Source organism: Hydra viridissima, unplaced genomic scaffold, assembly GCF_058129835.1.
Source record: "Hydra viridissima isolate aposymbiotic clone 2 unplaced genomic scaffold, HvirCarnegie_v1 scaffold_6, whole genome shotgun sequence".
Taxonomy (NCBI): domain Eukaryota; kingdom Metazoa; phylum Cnidaria; class Hydrozoa; order Anthoathecata; family Hydridae; genus Hydra; species Hydra viridissima.
The window spans coordinates 18,216,435-18,234,228 of NW_028324305.1; the positions used below are offsets into that span (position 1 = coordinate 18,216,435).

The following is a 17,794-nucleotide window of genomic DNA, read 5'->3' on the forward strand; positions in this document are numbered from 1 at the left end:
AACTTCCAAACATGTGTCCAGTAACACCCAATTATACTTAATTTACAAAAAAAAATTACTTTTATAAAGTATTGTGAATTAAATTTGATCACAAATTAATGAAAAGTTAAAGGTATAAATAAAAATTAGATACAGCATTAAGTAAATCAAATATGATGATACGTAGTTCTTCTGATGGTACCAAACAATATTTCGCACTCCTAAAAGAGTGCTTTGGTGCAGTGGGATAGATATTTTGCATATGCCACAGCTTTATTAAACGAATCTTTTTGTGGTACTTAAGATTAACTAACTTCTTTAGTTTAAGCTATACGTTAAGTGTCTAGTGTTACCCGCCGTCCGGGGTACCCGCCTCTCCCCTAAATTGGGTCTTAAATACTACTATTTCTCTTCTTTTTTTTTAGTATTTAATAAGGTTTTATTTGCTTGAAACCATTCAGCAAGAATGGCCATGTCCTAATTAATGTATTTATTTAGTTTTTGAGAAATTTATTTAAGATTAGCATCACAAGCGCGTTTGATAATAAGAAATAAGAGAATAATGAATAGAGCACTTAAAAACTAAATAAATATGTTGATGACTGGGAAGGTATGGTTTAAATCAATGTAAGGGCAGTAAAGAAATTTTTAAAGTGGTTAATGATAGGTTTAGTTAACTTTGTCGCATTTATTATTAATGAGTTGGGCAGTTAGTTTTATAAAAATTAATGTTATCTCTTTATAAGAATTGATGTCATTATCTCTTAGATTCTTTTTAAGTGTTTTTTATATTATGATAATTTGACTTAAATATTTTTAATATTATGACTAAAAATGTTTGTGTAATATTTCTGTTTCACTAAAATTTTAAAAGATTTGTTTATGCCACTACAATATTGTTTAAATTTTGTAAAAAGTAGATTTTTCTACAGTTTTCGATTTCATAAACTTTTTATGAGTTTTCTTTTTTTGTTATTGACTCCTTTATTTCAATTTCTTCGGCTAATAAATTTAGATTTAAAAATTTTTTTTGAAAGATGTCCGAAGATCCCACTTAATTTAGAATGGGAATCCATAAAAAAGCTCTAAATGTTGAGTATATTTTAAGACGCGGGAGGATATGATTGGCTGGTATAATTAACTTGTGAAAAGCTGATTGGTTAATGATGTAAACAAATGGCTCCTTCCACGAATTCAATTTTGTTAAACCCGCAGACTATTTTAAAATACAAAATGGTGAATATCAAAACGTGTCTCTGTCTACTACTGTTCACTTTGTTTTCCTCCACTCAGTGCGAAGATGTAGCTGGTAGTGAAAAATCTGAGGAAGCAGTAAAAAATATAAAAAATGAATCTGATGAGCCGACAGAAGAAGACCATGTAATTGTTTTAACAGATACCAACTTTGATCGTTTTATTAGTTCTCAGAAATTAACCTTAGTAGAGTTCTATGCACCATGGTAAGCCACCCACTAAGTTTTTTTAAGAATCAAGTTGGTTTTAAGAAATTGATTTCATAATCTATGTAAACAACCTTTAGCAGTAATATATTTGTATATGTATGTACAATTTCATGTTTTAGTTGTGTTTATTACATTATTTAGTTGTGTATTACATTGTCTGTTTAAAAAAGTGGTTTTTAAATTAGGTTTACCACAAATTTGGTTATTTTTGACTAGGTGTGGTCATTGCAAACAGCTAGCACCTGAATATAGTCGAGCTGCTGAAAAATTAAAAAAAAATGACCCTCCAGTATTACTAGGTAAAGTGGATTGTACAAAAGAAAGTGAACTGGCAAATCGATTTAACATACAAGGTTATCCAACCCTAAAAGTTTTCAAAGATGGAGAGCCATCGGATTATGATGGTGAAAGAGATGAAAAAGGTAAATAAAATAAAGCTATTTGAGTTACAATCTAAGATCTCTGAAGTTGTATTCCTTAATGTGAAATTGGCTCTATTTTAGGTATTATAAATTTCATGAGTCAAAGAGCTGATCCAAATTATGTTCCACCCCAAGATTTTGTTGTTGTACTTGGAAAAGATAACTTCACTGAATTAACAGAAAAGGAGGAAATCATGCTTGTTGAATTTTATGCACCTTGGTAAGTTTTCTATTTCAATAGTCATACTAAATATTAACATTCAAATTTGTTTAAGTTATTTTTATTTTTATTTTACAATTTTTGTTTTGTAAAACAAAATCAAAGAGATATAAATTTTTTTCTAAAGGTGTGGTCATTGTAAAAAAATTGCTCCACAACTTGAGAAAGCAGCTTTAAAGTTACAATCAAGAAACCCTCCTATACTAATTGGTAAAGTTGATGCCACTATAGAAAAGGAGCTAGCTGAGCAATATGGTGTTACAGGATACCCTACTATGAAAGTGTTTCGTAATGGAAAAGCAACAGACTACAAAGGGCCCAGAGAAGAACCAGGTATCACTTTAAAATCAAATTATTGCTATAATTTGCTGGTAGTTTCTGCTTCATTTTTAAGTTTCAGTGATAATTTATGTGAATAAGATAATCAGGTTTTTATTTTGTTGTATTTTATTCACTTATCACTTAAAAAGTTAAATAATAAGTATAAATAATATTAGTAGGTTTTTTCTAAATTATCATTTACTATATTCTGTTAAAAGGAATTGCTGAATATATGATAAGTCAAGCTGGTGATCCAACTAAACTTTATGAAACTATGGCTGATGTCAAGAAATTCCTTAAATCTAACTTAGATGAGCCAGTAATATTAGGTGTTTTTGAAAGCAAGGAAGATCCTCTTTTTAAGTTGTACATTGATTCAAACAATGCTGTACGAGATGATTATAGTTTTGGCCATACTTTTGCATCTGATGCTAAGCATTATTTTGGATTAGAAGCTAGCAGTATTTTAATTGCACATCCAGAATACCTTCTTACTCAATATGAGCCTAAATATCAGCTTTTTGATGTAAGCTATATTTTCTTTTTCTTAAATAATATCTTATAGATGGTTTCTCTTAAATGTTATTCAAAAAATGTTTCTTTTTAAAAAACTTTATCTTAGGACGTATCAAAAGGTGAAAGCCAAGTGCAAGCATTTTACAGAGAACACTGTGTGCCTTTAGTTGGTCATTACCAACAGCATACTGAATCAAGATTTTCAAAGCGACCATTGGTTTTAGTATTTTACGATGTAAACTTTCAACCAGAGTACAGATCATGTAAGTAATTTATGCTTAGGTGCAACAGGTAATTTTATTAAATTAACTGTTGCGTCTACCTTATGTTTAATTTGTTTTTAAAATGAAGATTCACATGTTTTAATGGAGCATATTTTTCAGTTTCAGTACTTGTTTAAATTGACTTGTAAAATTTTGAAGCTTTATTTTCATAGTGACACAGTTTTGGAGGAACAAAGTTGTGCCTGTTGCAAGGAAATACCCTAATGCTCTGTTTGCTGTTGCTGACGAAACCATGTTTGAACACAAACTAAAGGAGCTTGGTCTATCTGATTCAGGAGAAAATGTCAATGTTGGCATTTACAATCAGAAAGGGCAGCGTTTTGCAATGAAAGATGAAGAATTCAATGAAGAAACATTAGAGGAATTTGTTAGTGATTTTTTTAAAGGTAACCTTTGGTTTATTCCTTTTTCAGTTTTTCTTGTAAAACTATTTGAATTGTGCTGTTTTTAATCACTAACAATTTTGTGTTACAAGAGCCAAAGTGAAAATTGCTGACCTGTATGCTAAGAAAAGACCTGTTTTTATTAAGGTAAATTAAAACCTGTGATAAAATCTCAAGCTGTTGCAAAGAAGGCACAACCAGGCAAAGTCCAAGTTGTTGTTGGCAAATCATTTGACAATATTGTTATGGATGAATCAAAAGAGGTTTTCATTGAATTTTATGCTCCATGGTGTGGACACTGTAAAAAACTAGTAAGCTATATTTGATGTATAACTATTTTTACTTTAGCAAAACATTACTATGTTAGTTTGATAAATACCTTTTTTAAAGATATGGTTGGGTTTTTTTAAAATTTGTTTGCTAAAATCTGTATACAGCCACAAAATTAAGCATTTCAATTCTTTTTTTTTTTTTTTACAGGAGCCTGTTGTTGAAAAATTAGCAAAGAAATTCAAAAACGAAAAAAATATAGTTATAGCTAAAATTGATGCCACTGAGAACGAAGCACATGCAGCTTATGAAGTGAGTGGTTATCCAACTATTTATTATGCACTTCCTGGTAAAAAAGATAAACCAATTAAAATGGATGGTGGAAGAGAACTTAGTGACTTAGTTAAATTTATTGAAGATAATTCTGTGGTTTTGAAAAAGAAAGATAAGCAAGAACTTTGAACTTTTTATAATCTTTAATTAGAAAGAAATGAAGACCTTACTGGTAAAAATACTTTAGTCACACTGTTATCAAAATGAAATTTAACAAGTCTTAACTGGTTTTTTTAAAAAAATACGAAAGCTTTAAAATACTTTTGTACCTTTTTTAACCAATCCCTCTACAGGCTTTCCCAAAACGGTTTTTTTATGTTAAATGCTTTACGTACTAAGGTCTTCAATTCTTCTTGTTAGACCTTTAACTGCTAATGAGAATATGCAGTACTGCCACAAAGTCAAGGAACAATTTATAATATCTTTATAACTCACTCACAAAAGAAATGTTTTTTTAAATTTATTTCAAAAAGTAATCAATAGCTCGTTAATTAATTAGCTGATTACTGACATGATATTAGGGTAGCAACAAAGTTGTGTGAAATCTGATTGTGTAACTATAGACTAATGTATATAGCTAAACATACAAGGCTAAGGAAGTTCTAAAAAAGGTTTTTTGATTAGTTATATCTTTAGAAAAATAATCGTGTACAACGATAGCAAGTTACATACACGCTCAAATCGGCTTTTTTTGTTGTTTAAAAAGGGAGTTAACAATTTATCGCATTTTCTTGTTTATGAGTGTCCCTTAACTATTTGAAATGTTATTATAAAGGTAAATCTAATTAAAAAAGAAAAGACACTTTCATATCTTATGAGTTAAAAAAATATATAGTTCCGTACTTGAGTTTTAAAGCTTGAAAGTTGATTTTGCAAAAATGAATGCGGCTCTCGTAACAAAGTCTCGCCATCGCTGTAATATTTCGCTCACGTATTCTAAAATTTTACTCGTAATTTTATTCCGAAAAGTACTAATATAACCACATTAGTCCCAACTTAATGTTTACTAAATAACAAATGCTCTAGCAATAATATAGTAGTTTCTTCAGTACACATAATAAACAGGTTTCGTTACTTAGGTACCATTTCTCTTTGTAAGTTATTATGCGTGCATTTTTAAGACCATATGTGAATAATCACAGCTTTTCCTTAAAAGTCATATAATTAGTGGACAGTTGTATGAATAATGCGTTTCATTTTCTTTCAAACGTGCTAGCCATTCAGCTGGTATAGCTTCCCTCCTTCCACTTTAGCAGTAGAAGAAACGGTCATCAATGATTAGTTAAGAGCATGAGATCTTTGCTAATCAAGCTTCCCGCTCAGGAAACCACACTTCAGCTCATCATCATGGCTGTTGTGGTTGTCTTTGTTGAATCACAAAGACGGGACGCATACTATAGAAAAGATCCTAGTAAGTACGGTCTTGTGTAATTAAGGTTTTGTTAATTTTTATATATATCACATATTCTGTTACGCTTGTGGTTTGTTTAAGGTACACTAAACAAATATAAAACACTAAATAAATATAAAAATGAAATAAACCTCCAAAATAAAAATACTTTTAAAAATAGTTTACTCAAAAAATTTAAATAAAAAAAAACAAAAAAAGATTTTTTAAAAAATACCATTAGGACCATAATGGCGGAAAAACTATCAAAAATGGGTTTTTGGACTAACACCAAATAAATATAAAAATGAAATAAACCTCCAAAATAAAAATACTTTTAAATATAGTTTACTCAAAAAGTTTAAATAAAAAAAAAACAAAAAAAGATTTTTTTGAAGATAGCATTAGGACCATAATGGCGGAATATTTCAAAACATAATATCTAAGACTATGCATTATCATATGACCTGATATTTTGTACTCTTAATCTAAACACGATTTTCTTCCATTTAACAGATAGATTTTTTAAATATTAAACTAAATGATGAGTTATTTAGATTTTCCTCATATTTCATTTATTTTTAGACGTTTTAGAGAAATCCAACACTATAAAAAAAAAAAATTACTGATCATAAAAAAAATCTATCTGTTAAATGAATTTTGTAGGTATTTCGAGCAAGTGCTGAAAATTTCAGATCAAATGAACATTGCTAACTCAAGAAACTGTGTTTTGAAGTTTTAGCAAAAACTAAAAAACGCGAACTGAGATAAACAGCTTTGAAAAAGTCTTGATATATTATTTATATAATTTACATTCATTTATATCTTAAGAAAGATAAATTATTTAGCTCTGAAACTTTGGCTAAACGTTCTTGGATTGATTTAACACATATTTTATACAAAATTGAAAAACTCAAAAAAATTCATAGTTTCCTTGTTTTTTTGGTGTTGTAACACCTTAAAATACCAAATATTTGTTTTTCTTTGTTAAGATAATTTGGAAAAACCAAATTCTAAAATTGAATTTTTTTAAGAACTTTTGTTAACAAGAAATACCTCAACAACTATTATAACATGAGGAAATTAACCTAAGTTCACAAACACATCAGTTAGATGATATAGACCTAACCTCCATTACTTCATATAACCCTATATTTTCTGAGATTGTTTTCAAATATCTTAATATTAGGTACTAAACGTCTATTAAATCAATCTTCAAAATTTAGCAGCGTCATCTTGTATTCTTAATTTAAAGCGAGAAAAACAATGATAAATGTTTAGGTAAAAATTAGAGGTTTTTTAAAACAAAATAAGGGAAACTAGAGATTATATAAAGGGTACGGAAAAAGTTCTGGCAACTTTGTATTTTGCTGTTTTTAGTATAAGTATAATGTTTTTTAGTCACACATTTTGATTTCAGTGGATTTTAGTTGAAACTTTGATCCAAAAAAGTATTATTAATCTATTTGTTTTTAGTTGTGATAACGTTAAGGTTCATGAAAATGAATGTATTTCAATCGTGGAGTTGCACAAGGTGGGGATACGGACGGCTGACATTGTTCGAACAACCGGGGTTCAAACAGCGAACCATCAACAACGTTATGAAAATTTACAAGGACACAGGAGAGACTGCGAACCGTCCTTGAAGCGGCCGTCCAATCACAGCGACCACTCGGGAGAACATCAACAAGGTGCAATGCCGAATTCGTCGGAATCCTGAGACGTCAATGCACAAGAAGGTTTAAGATCTCGATGCCTATGAAAAAACGTTCGTCACATCGTCAAAGAGTGGCTGGGACTTCTCAGTTTCAAGGTTGCTTGTGTCCATTTCCTAAACGAAACGATGAAGGCGAAACGGCAGCCGAAATGCTGCCGAATGCGTCGGCTGGTCGTCGGCGGTCGTTTGTCTTGGGTGCTCATCATCGACGAGAAGATCTTCACGATCAAGCTGTTCATAACTGTCAGAATCAAAGGCAGCTTCTCAAGAAGGATTAGTAGAAGACCGTGGAGGCAAAAGTCATTGGCCACAGTCATTTTCCGGCCTCAGTGATGGTGTGGGCTGGGATCGACTACCGGGAAGACGCCGCTGGTCTTCATTGAGAGAAATTTCAAGATCAATGCCGCTAACTACTAACAGCGAGTTTTCCGCGACGTACTGGACTTCTAAGCAAAGACGCACTTTAGCCCAGAAGGTTTTGCGCTTCATCAGGACTGGGCGCAGGTGCATTCTACCAATTCGACAATTGCCATCTGAGAGGAACTGTTTTTCGGCTTTTGAGGTAAAGAGGTCTGGCCGCCTAATTCGCCAGATCATAACCCGATGGACTATTCCGTCTGGTCCATTCTGGTGAAAAAATTCTCGGGAAAACGATACACCACGTGGAAATACTCAAAACGGCTCTGAGCATAGCCTGGACCACATAACGGCCGAACAATACGCGACCATCGACGAAGATTTTCCAAAGCGTGTAAAAAATATATTGAGGTTGACGGAGGCAATTTTGAGTATTTGTTGTGATATTTATCGCTCTAATAAACTTTATTATTTCTTGAATTGAATTATTTCGTTATTTATACAGTATTTTCGTGCTTTTGTAATTTTTGAAAAAATTGTCAGAACTTTTTCCGCACCCTTTAAAAATAAAAAAAGAATCATATCTGTAGTATTAAATGATGAAATTTTCTTCAATTTTTATTTCCCTTTATAGTAATTAAATAGAAATTTTGTTAATCAGGAACCTTGATTCAAAATTTTTTAAAGTTGACAAAAATTTTAAAAGTTGACAAAAGTTTTAAAAGTTTAGAAAAATCGTTTCAGCCAGATCAGAGAAGTTCATTTTCTTACACGCTAATAAATGATGTTGTTGTTAATTAGTTCCAAGAGAGTAGCTAGAAACCGTAATAAATATAGTGTTAATTGTATAACGCTCTTTACCTAATAACAAAATTTTGTTATTAGGTAAAGTCTAAATGTTTTATGACTTAATGTTTAATGACTTAAGTCTAAATGTTTAAATACAAATAAATAATTTTACATAGAAATAAATGCAAATAAAGTTTATCAAACTTCAAAATAATTTGCACCACAATTAACACAAAACTAAAATGAACGTTTCGGAAATTTAAACTATGAGTCAATGTTCTATGCCAAATAATGTTTTTAAACTTTATCTAGCCGGGCGGGTAGCTCGTAAGGGCTGTCTGCCCATGTACCTGAATGGAATAACCTAACCTCTGTAATCCTCACTCACTACCTAAAAAATCATGCGTTTTCAGCTATCACTATTTCTATTAGGAAAAATGTCGTTGTGACCCTACTTTGCATAAGATATAACAGTGATTAATTTTTCGTTAAAATAATTTAGTTGCGACAAATTCAACACAACGAACAACTTGATTTTTAGATGTATGTAGATAAAAACTTCTTAACTCCAGTTTTTCTTCTTAAAGCAATTTTTTAATTTAGTAATAAATTGATTTTTAACTATTTCAAGTACAATTTGGTACAATATTTAATAATAAATAATGTTAAACATTTAAAGCTTCGTAAGCAAAAAAAATATTTAGATCTACAACACCATTTTAAAAGTCTCAAAACGTTTTGTTTTTTTTTGTTGAAATGATCGGTTTATAGAGCAAATGAATTCTGCAATAATTTTAAAGTAATTAAGTTCTTTTCATTTTTTCAAACATAACTGCAACAACTGTATCTAACACCTCTCTATCAGCAAAACAATTCACAAGGAAATCGCAATCAAGATTCACATTGTCACAAAAATGATTTAGAACATTATTACTAGTATTAACCACAGCATCGACATTTCTACTTGAAATTTCAGACGCAGGGTGATTTTTTTCTTTGGTATTTTCTAGCATATTTACTGATTCTTCTAAGTTTTGTAAAAAATCAGACTGTTTGTTTACGGCAGTGTATTTTTCGCACGCATTGTTCCGACATGCTTCGGAGTCTTTTCCTTCAAATACTTGCGTCTCTAATGACTTTACTTTAATAGAAACAAGCCGTTCTTTTAACGCGAATTGTAGTAGCTCCAAACAATCAGAGAAAGTCTTAGGCAATTCCTGTATGACCAAAAATTATTTTATTAGACATAGTTAAACAAATTACAAATTTCAGCTATTTTCTATTTAAAAAAAAGCAATAAGTTCCATTCAAAAAAAAAGGTGACTATTATTCTCGAAAAATATTTATTCATCAGAATCTGCTTTGTACCGATCAAGGTAATCTCCCTCAGATATAATACACTTGTACCGTCGCTTTTTCCAATCCTCGAAACACTTCTAATATGAAATTTTTGGTATGGGCTTCAGTTCTTCCGGCAATTCGGTGTTGTCCTTCCCAAAAAAGGCAAAACGCAGTCCTTTTATGGCTTTTTTCAGTTTTGTTTTTGGCCAAAAAACCACTAACAAGCAATGTTAGAAAGCGGATTGTCATGATGCAAAAGTCATGAACTGTTTTGTCACAAATCCGGGCGTTTTCATCGCATTGCTTCAAACAAACGGCGCATAACTTGAAGGGAATATTCCTTATTGACTGTGTGATCTTCTGGCATATCTCATGATGCACCACACCATAGTACTCGAAGAAATCAGTGAGTGAAACATTTCATGCCCAAAAAAAAGCGAAACATTTCGATAGCAAAAAACATTCGATCGAACATGACGTCATTTTTTCTGTCTTGGTTCTTTTTGACGCTTTCATTGGGATGATTGAGCTTTGATTTTGACGTTATAAACATATACCCTTTTTCGTCAACAGTTACGACCCGTTTGAACGTCCTCTATAACCCATCTTGATCGTCATTGAAGTCATTCGATATACCGACATGCTAAGCAACTTCTCTAATAGTGATTCGACGATTCTCAATAACAATTTTATTTACAGCTTCAATGCTTTCATCGGTCGATGACGTAGTAGGGCGTCCAGGTAGGGCATCATCATTAACATCTTTGTACCACTTAAAAACTCTTCCTTTAAGTAAACTCGCGAAATGCACCAGTCAACATTTTTAGTGCGTTGGAGCACTTAATTTTATTTTTCATACAAAATTCAATACAAATTCTTTGATTCATTTTTTTCGATAGCAAAAAATTGCCGAGCACCTTTATATCTGTCAAAAACAAGCTAAAAATGCAAAATGGCTAATCATGTCAACATATGTTGGGAACATGTCTAGCAACATAACAGCAACAAAAATCGAGAATCGAATGTAAACAGCAACAAAAATCGAGAATCGAATAGTTCGCGAAATTCGAAGTCACCTTTTTTTCTGAACATACCTCAAATGTATGTGTACACAACTCACTTCCTTAGGGTTTAACCACTTATCTAAAGATGTTCCCTCGCATTTTTTCATTGAGAAAACCTAAAAAAAGAGAAAATTATGAACTTATTTTATGCGGGAAGTTCTGTAAGTAAAGAACATAAATGAGTTAAACTTCATTCATTTTTCAAAAAACGTTAGAAGTGTTATACTTGATGTAACTTACCACGAGCTTTACTAGAGCTTCACATATACGATCGTAGCTATCACTCTCCTAAAATAATGACATGAACTCCACGCAGTTACCAAGATTAATATAGACATGACTGTAATGCACAAACATACTTAATAGAAAAACATTTTTCAAAATTGAACACAGACATCAAAAATTATTATTGAAACATAACATTTATAACATAATTTACGAAATATATTTAAAAAATAAAAAAAAAATATATTTATATAGTAGTTAATGAACTATAAAGAAAAATGAACACCTGTTCCAACCATGTGTTTATGCTAATGCTATTTGTTTCATTTTTGACATAATGCCACCAATGCTTTGGTACATACAGGACTTCACCAGGTTGTAGACGAATCTAAATATTTTCCTCAGAAAGTTATTTTTTTAATGCTTATTTTGTTTAATATCAGTATTTAAAATTTTAATGAGATCTTTTTTGTGTTGGTTTTTAAAATTTAATGGGATCTTTTTTATGTTAGTTGGCAACCAAAAAAGGTCACTAGCATTTTATGATGCATGTTCAGTATCAATCAAAACAGTGAATCAACATAGAATCCAAGTACAGTATAATGGAAATGGTATTGAAAATGCTTTAGCAATTTTTAAAAATATTTTTGAATTTTAAAGGGTAACATTAATAATTTAACAGTCCTCAAGTAAATTTTAGTTGAAGCTAAGATCTGAATGCAAAAAACTATAAAATTACATGAAGAACCTGTATAAAAAAGTTGATGCCTGTCTTGAAACTGAACTTCCAATTTAAAGTATTATTATAGTTTTGCTTAAAAGTTAAGTCATTGAAATTCATAAATTTTTTAACAAACAATTTTTTCCTCAAAACATTTTTTCAACCATTATCTTTAACTTTTGGAAATTTCACATTAAATCATAAGTAATATTTTTTATGTTAATCAACTATTTATGCGTTCATATTTACTGAATCATAGCAACTATTTTTATCAAACATACTTTAACACCATATTGTGAATATGATGTAACATCTGTCTTACTAAAGATGGTAGATTCTTCGTAAGGTATACGAGTTGGCTGCAAAAACTTTGAAGAATTTGGAGGAAACAACAACCATTCCTTAATACCCAAAACTTGTGCAACAAGATTTGTTCCGTAAGTATCCTGGTGACAAGGTGTAAACGAACCTATACTGCCAAACCAAAAGGTGGATTGGGAACCATTATATTCAGGATAGCCAAAATTTCCCCAGTTAACACCTTTCAGAACATGAGGGTAGTCTTTGAAAAACTCGATCATGTAGTTATAATCAACATAACCCCAATAATTATTGCTAAATATTCAGTAAAAAGAATCTTCATTAATTATCCCTTTTATTGATTATATATCTAAAAAAAAAACAAAAAACATGTCAATCTGAAAGATTTAAATCATCTTTATTGTATTTTACTCATCATATGATACAGTATATACATGTATACTCCAAATGTAATATTTTACATAAATATCAAAAGAAGTTTACTAGGAGAATGCAGCAAGTTCCCCCTCTACATCTTTCTCCATTATCCAGTGAACAAACTGTCTAATTGAACACTTAACATGAAAACAATCAGTTTCCATTACCACAACAGAATCAAATTTTTGTTTCTTTGAATCAGATTCTGAATTTCTTTTGTAAATTTTAACACTTGTCTCTATATTCCCAAAATCTTCAGCGAATTTTTCAATAGTCCAATTTATCACCGGCCAATTCTCTAACATATTTGTTATCACAACAGGTTTTTTATGAGAACGAAGGAAAGTTTTCATCTGAACTCCTGAAAAACCTGCTCCATTGATATACTGTACAGACATTTTATATATTATTTTACATATTACTAATATTTCTATTCAAAATAAAAACATCTATTAAAAAAAAAATTCTAACATCTTCTTGCATAGGTAATGAATATTAAAAATACACTATTGCAGATAAATAATATTGCAGGCTAAAAAGTGCTCATTTTAAATAAAGTGACAATTTCATATAAAAACAAAAATAAAGCAAAAAACAGCAATATGTAAAAACATATTTAAAAAATAGGGTCTAATTTAAGAAAAAAAAAATTCAGATCTGACTCCACTATTCTATTTTTTAACAATTAACACTAATGGACCATGTTTCATTCAATTATATTAATATCAACTGTACCCTGTTTCAAATATATCAACATTTACTGGTAGGTCAATTAGGTCAAAAGTTGTAAAAAGATATTTGAATTTTTTTCCACGAAAGTAAATTTGATTCATTCTATTTACAAAAAATTAGATATCATTAATATCTTTTTTTATAATTTTAGATCTTTTTTTTTTATGATCTTAGGATTAAATTAGTCACTAAATAGCTATTATAGTTAAGTTGTTGTATTTGCTGCATTGTTGATAGCTCAGTATCAAAATTACCTTTTAGGTTTACACTTGCAATTGTGAAGAGAATTACAGTGATTATAGGATTGTTTATTCTCCATTTTATTCATAACTAATGATATTAGGGATTGTTAAAATTATTGTCATACTAAAATATAATCTTTTGCATGATGCCATACTAAAATGTAAATACCATACTAAAATGCAATCTTCTGCATACTTTCACACCCAGTAGTTGTGCACACTATACTCATTAATCATTTAGTATAGAATATTTTAATGTGACATGGCAAGTAGAAATATGGTCTGTTAAATAAGAATTGTAGACTATAGAAACTAGAGAAATGGTGCCTAGAAGTAAACTTTAACAAGTATTAATGCATTTCTTTTATCATTAGGAACAGATAGATGTTAAGAATGCATCTTGCAGAACTGACTAACTGATGACAGTTAACTGAAAGATTAGAGGATCTGTTTGATAGGGCCCATACAATAATCTTGTTGGGCTCTGACAATAATCTTGTTGCCTTTAGATAGAGCTCCTTGCACAATTTCTCAAAGAGAGAAAAAGAGAGGCATGGTAGCGAGAAGACAGTTGATCAGGTATTGGCACAGAAAAGCCTCTGTACTTTTATGCAAAGTTAATTGGGATGGTATGCATTTAGATGTGCACTTGTTTTGATTACTTCACATAATGATTTATAGCAACACTATGAAATTGAGACCACAAGAAAATTCACAATTAATGTTATTTAAATGAAATCCTTGTCAAATTAATGTCAGCATTACAGCTTTTTAAAATAAAACAATATCAACCTTTGGATAAGTGCTTTTAGCAGCACAAAACAACAGAAAGAATTCTCTGACTTTGTATAATCATGAACCAGCCAGCTTTTGTATTGTTGAATATTTTTCAATATAAAACTCACCATCCAGATAAATGGGCAATGAAAAAAAGCTATGTTGTTGGGAAAGTAAAAAAAAAGTAAAAACTTTGGAAATTGTCATTGATGTAGCTGAGTAAGGAATAGCTTTGATTTACATGATTTATGAAATCAGAGAAACTTGTGCACTATCACACTTTGCCCTCTTTGTTTTGTTTTTTTTACATTTTTCATGTAAAACAAAGGGGAAAAAAATATATATATTTTTAAAACAGGAAAAAAAATATCAAATGTATTAAAAACTATTTCAAACTGTTGCATTATACTGACAAATTTAAGATTACAGATTTAAACATATCTTTTGATTTGAGTAAATACTTTAGGATATTTGGCTTTGTACTTTCTTAACTCTGTTGAAATGGGTCCTTTGATCTTTCCACCAAGTGGTACTAGGTTGTCATCAAGCAAAACTATATTATTTCTGTCATACCTTGGTATCATGTCTTGTTTTTGTTTCCTTGTTGTTACAACCAAAGCTTTGCAAGGTTTTCCTTTCACAGCAACTCTAATTATATCTCCAATATCTGCAGTTCTTCGTTTACGATAAAATCCAATCAAATATGGTTTTCGGTACCGTTTTGTTTGCTGGCCCAGCTCACTGTTGTCAAGACAATTAAATTCTGTGAGTAGAAAAATAGACCTCCTGCTAATAAGAGAATTAATTCCAATTGATTTAATGAATGATGTTAAACAGTTCATTTTGCTTTATCTATAAATATTTAAAAAACACATTTTCATAGATAAAACAAATGTTTATATTCAAAACAGAAGGAAAAAATCATATAGTTTATGATACGGTACTTTATAAATATCTTATCATAAAAAAGATCAGACCCTTAAAATTTTTATTGAACTTACAAATATTTAGTGAAATTTTTTGTTATATTTATAACTATTAATGTCAATCAAAAATGTGCAGATGAAGATAAAACTTTATATCTTTGATTAATCATTATTGCAAACAGTTATTTAAATCAACATAATAAAAATATAGAATATACTAAAATTTAGTTAAAGAAATCCTTTGTTAATACAAATACATAGTTAAATAATTAAAATCTGAGAATCAGTAAAAAAAGATATCTTAAAAAAGATAATTGAAAAAAAAGAGACTTAATTATTTGAAATATATTAGTAGTTTTTATTTCAATGAAATAATGCTAATAAAACCACTTAAAAATCAAACCATGCTTTGTTGTAACTGAAAAATATAACACTTGCTCAATCTTGAAATAATAGATGTAAGCAAACATACAATAGTCAGTCCATTTAAATACAAAACCCACTCATTATCATCTGACACAGCATGTTCATTTATAGGATATTCTTTCATGAGCATTGCTGTAGAATTGTCAAATAAACCTATGACATATTTGTCAGAAGCAAACTCTTCAATTTTAGTGTAAAGCACAGCCAATACATTTGTATCATGGCAGTAATCTAGCGCATGGATAACTTCTGACTGTAATGGTATACAGCCAGAATTGTAACTTTGCTTTAAAACACGACCAAACTTTGAAATATGTGGTAATGAGGTTTTGTTTTTAGCATTTGCAACTTGAATGACAAGGTTAGTTTTAAGTTTAAACTCTTCTTCTTCTATAACTTTGTAAAAGCTGTAAAATAAAAAATGAGCTACCAAGAACTTTATAATGACATTTCTATTGCACACACACAGACACACAAAATTTATATAAAAAGAAATTACACACAAACCCACACATGCATATAAAGAAATAAAAAAAAAGAATACCACACAAAATCTATATGCTAAGTTTAATTTTGACAAAACAATCAAAAATTAGACATTACTTTATACTTTCAGACTGAACATGCAAAATATGACCAGAATTATCCACATGGAAATAGGCAGGTTTTTCGTCTAAAGATCCACTTTTTGTATCATTATTTTCAAAAACTGCACCTAGTTTTCCATCTTCTAACCTAAACACTTTTACTTGGTTTTTATCAAAAAACAAATAAGCCCATGGAAAACCACCAAAAGAAAGGCTATTAAAATTTGAACATGGAATTTTCTTGAGAATTTTTGGGGTGTGCTTGATATGGATATTTATAGGTAGACCATATGGAAAACTACCAACAATGATAGGGTTTGATGTGATACAATCATAAAACTTTGAAATGGAGCTTTCTTGTAAAGTATCACCAATGTTAATGTTTTGAATTTTAAACTCATCTAAAATGTTCTCTAAATCATACAATGTAACCATATTTTTCAAAGAAACATATAAAATCCCATCACTTATAGATGCGTCCAACACTTTTCCAAACACATTTTCAGATACTTCAAAAATACCAACAAACTTAAAAGGAGCAGAATCAAATATGGCAAAATAAAAATGAGCATTACATTTTTGATTAACAGAATGATGTTTTGACTGGGCATAAAACCTATCATTAATTTTATCCCAATTAAGATGCAAAAAACCAAATCGTGAACCCAAATAAATTTGATTAAGAATGTTAAATGTACAATTCTTTATAGAATAACTAACAAGAGTTGATGGCAATGCCAGCAAATACAAAATTTCTTGATGAAAATAGATTTTTAAATTTCCACTTTCTGAATCTTTTCCATATGGAGAACAATGAAATCTTAAAAAGTCAAGAAATCGTATCTTTGAGGTTGATTTTTGAATTTTAGTTTTAACAAAGTGTGGTTTGTTGTTAATATAACAACCAGTAAAACATTTGTTGAAATCAGATAAATATAAATTCCCATCATAAAAAACTTTACGATCATTTTTCTCACAAAATTGGAATTTTAGTTCTCTAACAGGAGATATATATAGCTGCTGTAACAAACTTTTTTCATATGATTTTCCGGACAGCTCTCTTTTTTTTATCAAAGAAGATACTCCGTTTGTCATGATATGTGCTTGTATGTATAACGTACGAATATATTCATTAATACATTTAGGTAGCTTTATAGAGTTTTATAAATTTCTAAAAACTGAAATTTTTATCATGTGTTCATCTTATCAAATTGCAATAATCTACAATAACCGAAGAGTTTTATGCTTCTCCGCAGAATAACGGGATGTCGAATCTTGGACTGCAAACCGCATGTGAAAGAGATTTTTTTAATAGTTAAGTAATTAAGCACAGATATCGATATGACTACAATATCTCGAAACTATATTGATCCCCCACTTTTCAACAAAAACAGAAAAGAAAAAAACTTTTTTTTTAATAACGATAGATATTTACAAGAAGATTACATCATGATGAAATGGTACACCGTTTTCATCACTTATATCTATGATTTTCTATCTATGATATTGCAACTGAAAGAATTATATGCCAATAACATATCTACATTCTTCATTTACTACGAAAAATAGGGTAA

At 29.9% G+C, this 17,794-nt stretch overlaps 4 protein-coding genes and 1 non-coding gene across 9 annotated transcripts; 1 reads left to right on the forward strand and 4 right to left on the reverse strand.

Moving 5' to 3' along the window:
* Positions 1-1,165: 1,165 nt before the first annotated feature.
* Positions 1,166-4,449, forward strand: LOC145189777 (protein disulfide-isomerase A4-like). Its single transcript, XM_080066442.2, has 9 exons — positions 1,166-1,439; positions 1,659-1,864; positions 1,946-2,084; positions 2,212-2,417; positions 2,624-2,931; positions 3,028-3,184; positions 3,358-3,591; positions 3,736-3,899; positions 4,069-4,449. Exons 1-9 carry the CDS (start codon positions 1,213-1,215, stop codon positions 4,318-4,320), a joined length of 1,893 nt encoding a protein of 630 aa, XP_079922568.2. The 5' UTR covers positions 1,166-1,212; the 3' UTR covers positions 4,321-4,449.
* A 957-nt stretch (positions 4,450-5,406) lies between these two features.
* On the reverse strand, positions 5,407-5,616 carry LOC145190807 (small nucleolar RNA U3). The gene has a single exon (XR_013847450.2). It is a non-coding gene; the product is annotated as a small nucleolar RNA U3 (small nucleolar RNA).
* Positions 5,617-8,975: 3,359 nt separating this feature from the next.
* Positions 8,976-12,928, reverse strand: LOC149887347 (HSPB1-associated protein 1-like). 5 transcript variants are annotated; one of them, XM_090090178.1, is made up of 6 exons: positions 12,597-12,928; positions 12,074-12,407; positions 11,358-11,459; positions 11,087-11,134; positions 10,903-10,962; positions 8,976-9,658 (listed from the first exon to the last, which is right to left on the reverse strand). In XM_090090178.1, exons 1-6 carry the CDS (start codon positions 12,926-12,928, stop codon positions 9,245-9,247), a joined length of 1,290 nt encoding a protein of 429 aa, XP_089946304.1. In that variant the 3' UTR covers positions 8,976-9,244. The 5 variants fall into 5 exon arrangements, with proteins under 5 accessions (XP_089946304.1, XP_089946307.1, XP_089946308.1 ...); XM_090090181.1 differs by having other exon boundaries at positions 12,074-12,462; positions 12,597-12,728; XM_090090182.1 differs by having other exon boundaries at positions 9,178-10,721; positions 10,877-10,962; positions 12,074-12,462; positions 12,597-12,728.
* Positions 12,929-14,657: 1,729 nt separating this feature from the next.
* Positions 14,658-15,123, reverse strand: LOC145190571 (large ribosomal subunit protein uL14m-like). Its single transcript, XM_080067454.2, has one exon. The coding sequence runs from the start codon at positions 15,121-15,123 to the stop codon at positions 14,713-14,715; it is 411 nt and encodes a 136-aa protein (XP_079923580.2). The 3' UTR covers positions 14,658-14,712.
* On the reverse strand, positions 14,658-17,497 carry LOC145190207 (DDB1- and CUL4-associated factor 17-like). Its single transcript, XM_090090177.1, has 2 exons — positions 16,237-17,497; positions 14,658-16,040 (listed from the first exon to the last, which is right to left on the reverse strand). The coding sequence occupies exons 1-2, from the start codon at positions 17,313-17,315 to the stop codon at positions 15,605-15,607; spliced, it is 1,515 nt and encodes a 504-aa protein (XP_089946303.1). The 5' UTR covers positions 17,316-17,497; the 3' UTR covers positions 14,658-15,604.
* Positions 17,498-17,794: the final 297 nt, after the last annotated feature.